A 1,460-nucleotide genomic window follows, 5' to 3' on the forward strand; every position below is an offset into this window, starting at 1 on the left:
GGGTACGGGGTCCCCCTCCTCTCCTGAAGGTGCTGACTCTCACTGGGTTACGAGGTCTCCCTCCTCTCCTCAAGGTGCTGACTCTCACTGGGTTACGAGGTCTCCCTCCTCTCCCGAAGGTGCTGACCCTCACTGGGATACGGGGTCCCCCTCCTCTCCTGAAGGTGCTGACCCTCACTGGGGTACGGGGTCCCCCTCCTCTCCTGAAGGTGCTGACTCTCACTGGGTTACGAGGTCTCCCTCCTCTCCTCAAGGTGCTGACTCTCACTGGGTTACGAGGTCTCCCTCCTCTCCCGAAGGTGCTGACCCTCACTGGGATACGGGGTCCCCCTCCTCTCCTGAAGGTGCTGACTCTCACTGGGGTACGGGGTCTCCCTCCTCTCCCGAAGGTGCTGACCGTCAGTGGGGTATAGGTCCCTCTCTCTCTGCCGTATTGAGCAGTGGGTGGTGTGGGTGGGTGTGTTGCTGACTGTTAGGCAGGCTGTCTGATGGTTGTGTTGGCACTGTGTGTTTTGGGTTGTATCTGCTTTTCTGCACCTTCTCCTACCTACCCCTATGAGGCAGTCAGTGACTTCACTGTCACTGTCTGTCACACTGAGTGTCCTCTTCACGGAGCCAGGGGCAGTATCCACAACACAGGCCTCTGGAACGATCACTGTGGTATTCCAGCCCCCTGTAAGACAACACAACACAGTTACTGCAGCCCCTGCCTTAGTGATTCTCATCCGTACTTCACCCAGGGGGAGGAATCTTCCTTTGAGGTGGTGTCAGAGCCAATGCTGCAAGGAGCTAGTCACAGAGTCAGATAATGCACCATGTTCACAGAACGACACGCACCCAGTAACACATCCACACACAAACCCCCACACACTGACCCTTCCACATCTAGGATTCCTGACACCGCGGCGCGCGCAGCGCGCACACCGTCCCCCCCCCCCCCCCCCCCCCCCCCACTGATCCCTGACCCCCCTTGACCTAGGCTCCCTGGCCCTGCCCCAGCCCCAGCCCCAGCCCCAGGGTCACTGACCGAGCTCAACGGAGACGAGGTCGGTGTTGCTGGCTGCTCTCTGGGATTTGATGTTGCTGACTCCATACACAAGCTGACAGAGTCCACTGGGCCCTGCCCCAGGATCAGGCCCCGACTCACTCGGCTGGGGGCTCTCTGGACGGTGGTCATCTGAAATCCCACTGTCAGTCTCTGACGCTCCTTCGATTGTGTTCACTGAGCTGCTCAGAACCTCATTGGGGTTAATCATCGTCTGGAACACCTCCTCCGATTCACTCTCGTTCAAACTCTGCCGAGAGAGAGAGAGAGAGAGAGAGAATGCAGGCGAGGGTGAGAGTAAGCACGGGGTGGAGGGTGAGCAAGTGAGAGAGAGAGCGGGAGGGGGCGAGTGAGTGTGAAGGGGGGGGGCATGTGAGCGTGAGAGAGGGGGGAGGCAAGCAAGCGCGACAGAGAG

The 1,460-nt window shown here is 59.5% G+C and overlaps 1 protein-coding gene across 4 annotated transcripts in view; it reads right to left on the bottom strand.

Moving 5' to 3' along the window:
- Window positions 1-18: 18 nt before the first annotated feature.
- Window positions 19-1,460, bottom strand: part of LOC109925779 (cyclic AMP-responsive element-binding protein 3-like protein 4) — an 8,495-nt gene continuing 7,053 nt past the window's right edge. For 2 of the 4 annotated variants that reach the window (XM_048620475.1, XM_048620472.1), the window contains exons 3-4: window positions 1,028-1,295; window positions 19-673 (exon numbers count right to left, since the gene is read on the bottom strand). In XM_048620475.1, coding sequence (XP_048476432.1) covers window positions 273-673; window positions 1,028-1,295 — 669 coding nt within the window. In that variant the 3' untranslated portion in view covers window positions 19-272. The remainder of the gene's footprint in view (window positions 674-1,027; window positions 1,296-1,460) is intronic. The other 2 variants (XM_048620474.1, XM_048620473.1) reach the window with 1 other exon arrangement.

Source organism: Rhincodon typus, chromosome 46, assembly GCF_021869965.1.
Source record: "Rhincodon typus isolate 14 chromosome 46, sRhiTyp1.1, whole genome shotgun sequence".
Taxonomy (NCBI): Eukaryota; Metazoa; Chordata; class Chondrichthyes; order Orectolobiformes; family Rhincodontidae; genus Rhincodon; species Rhincodon typus.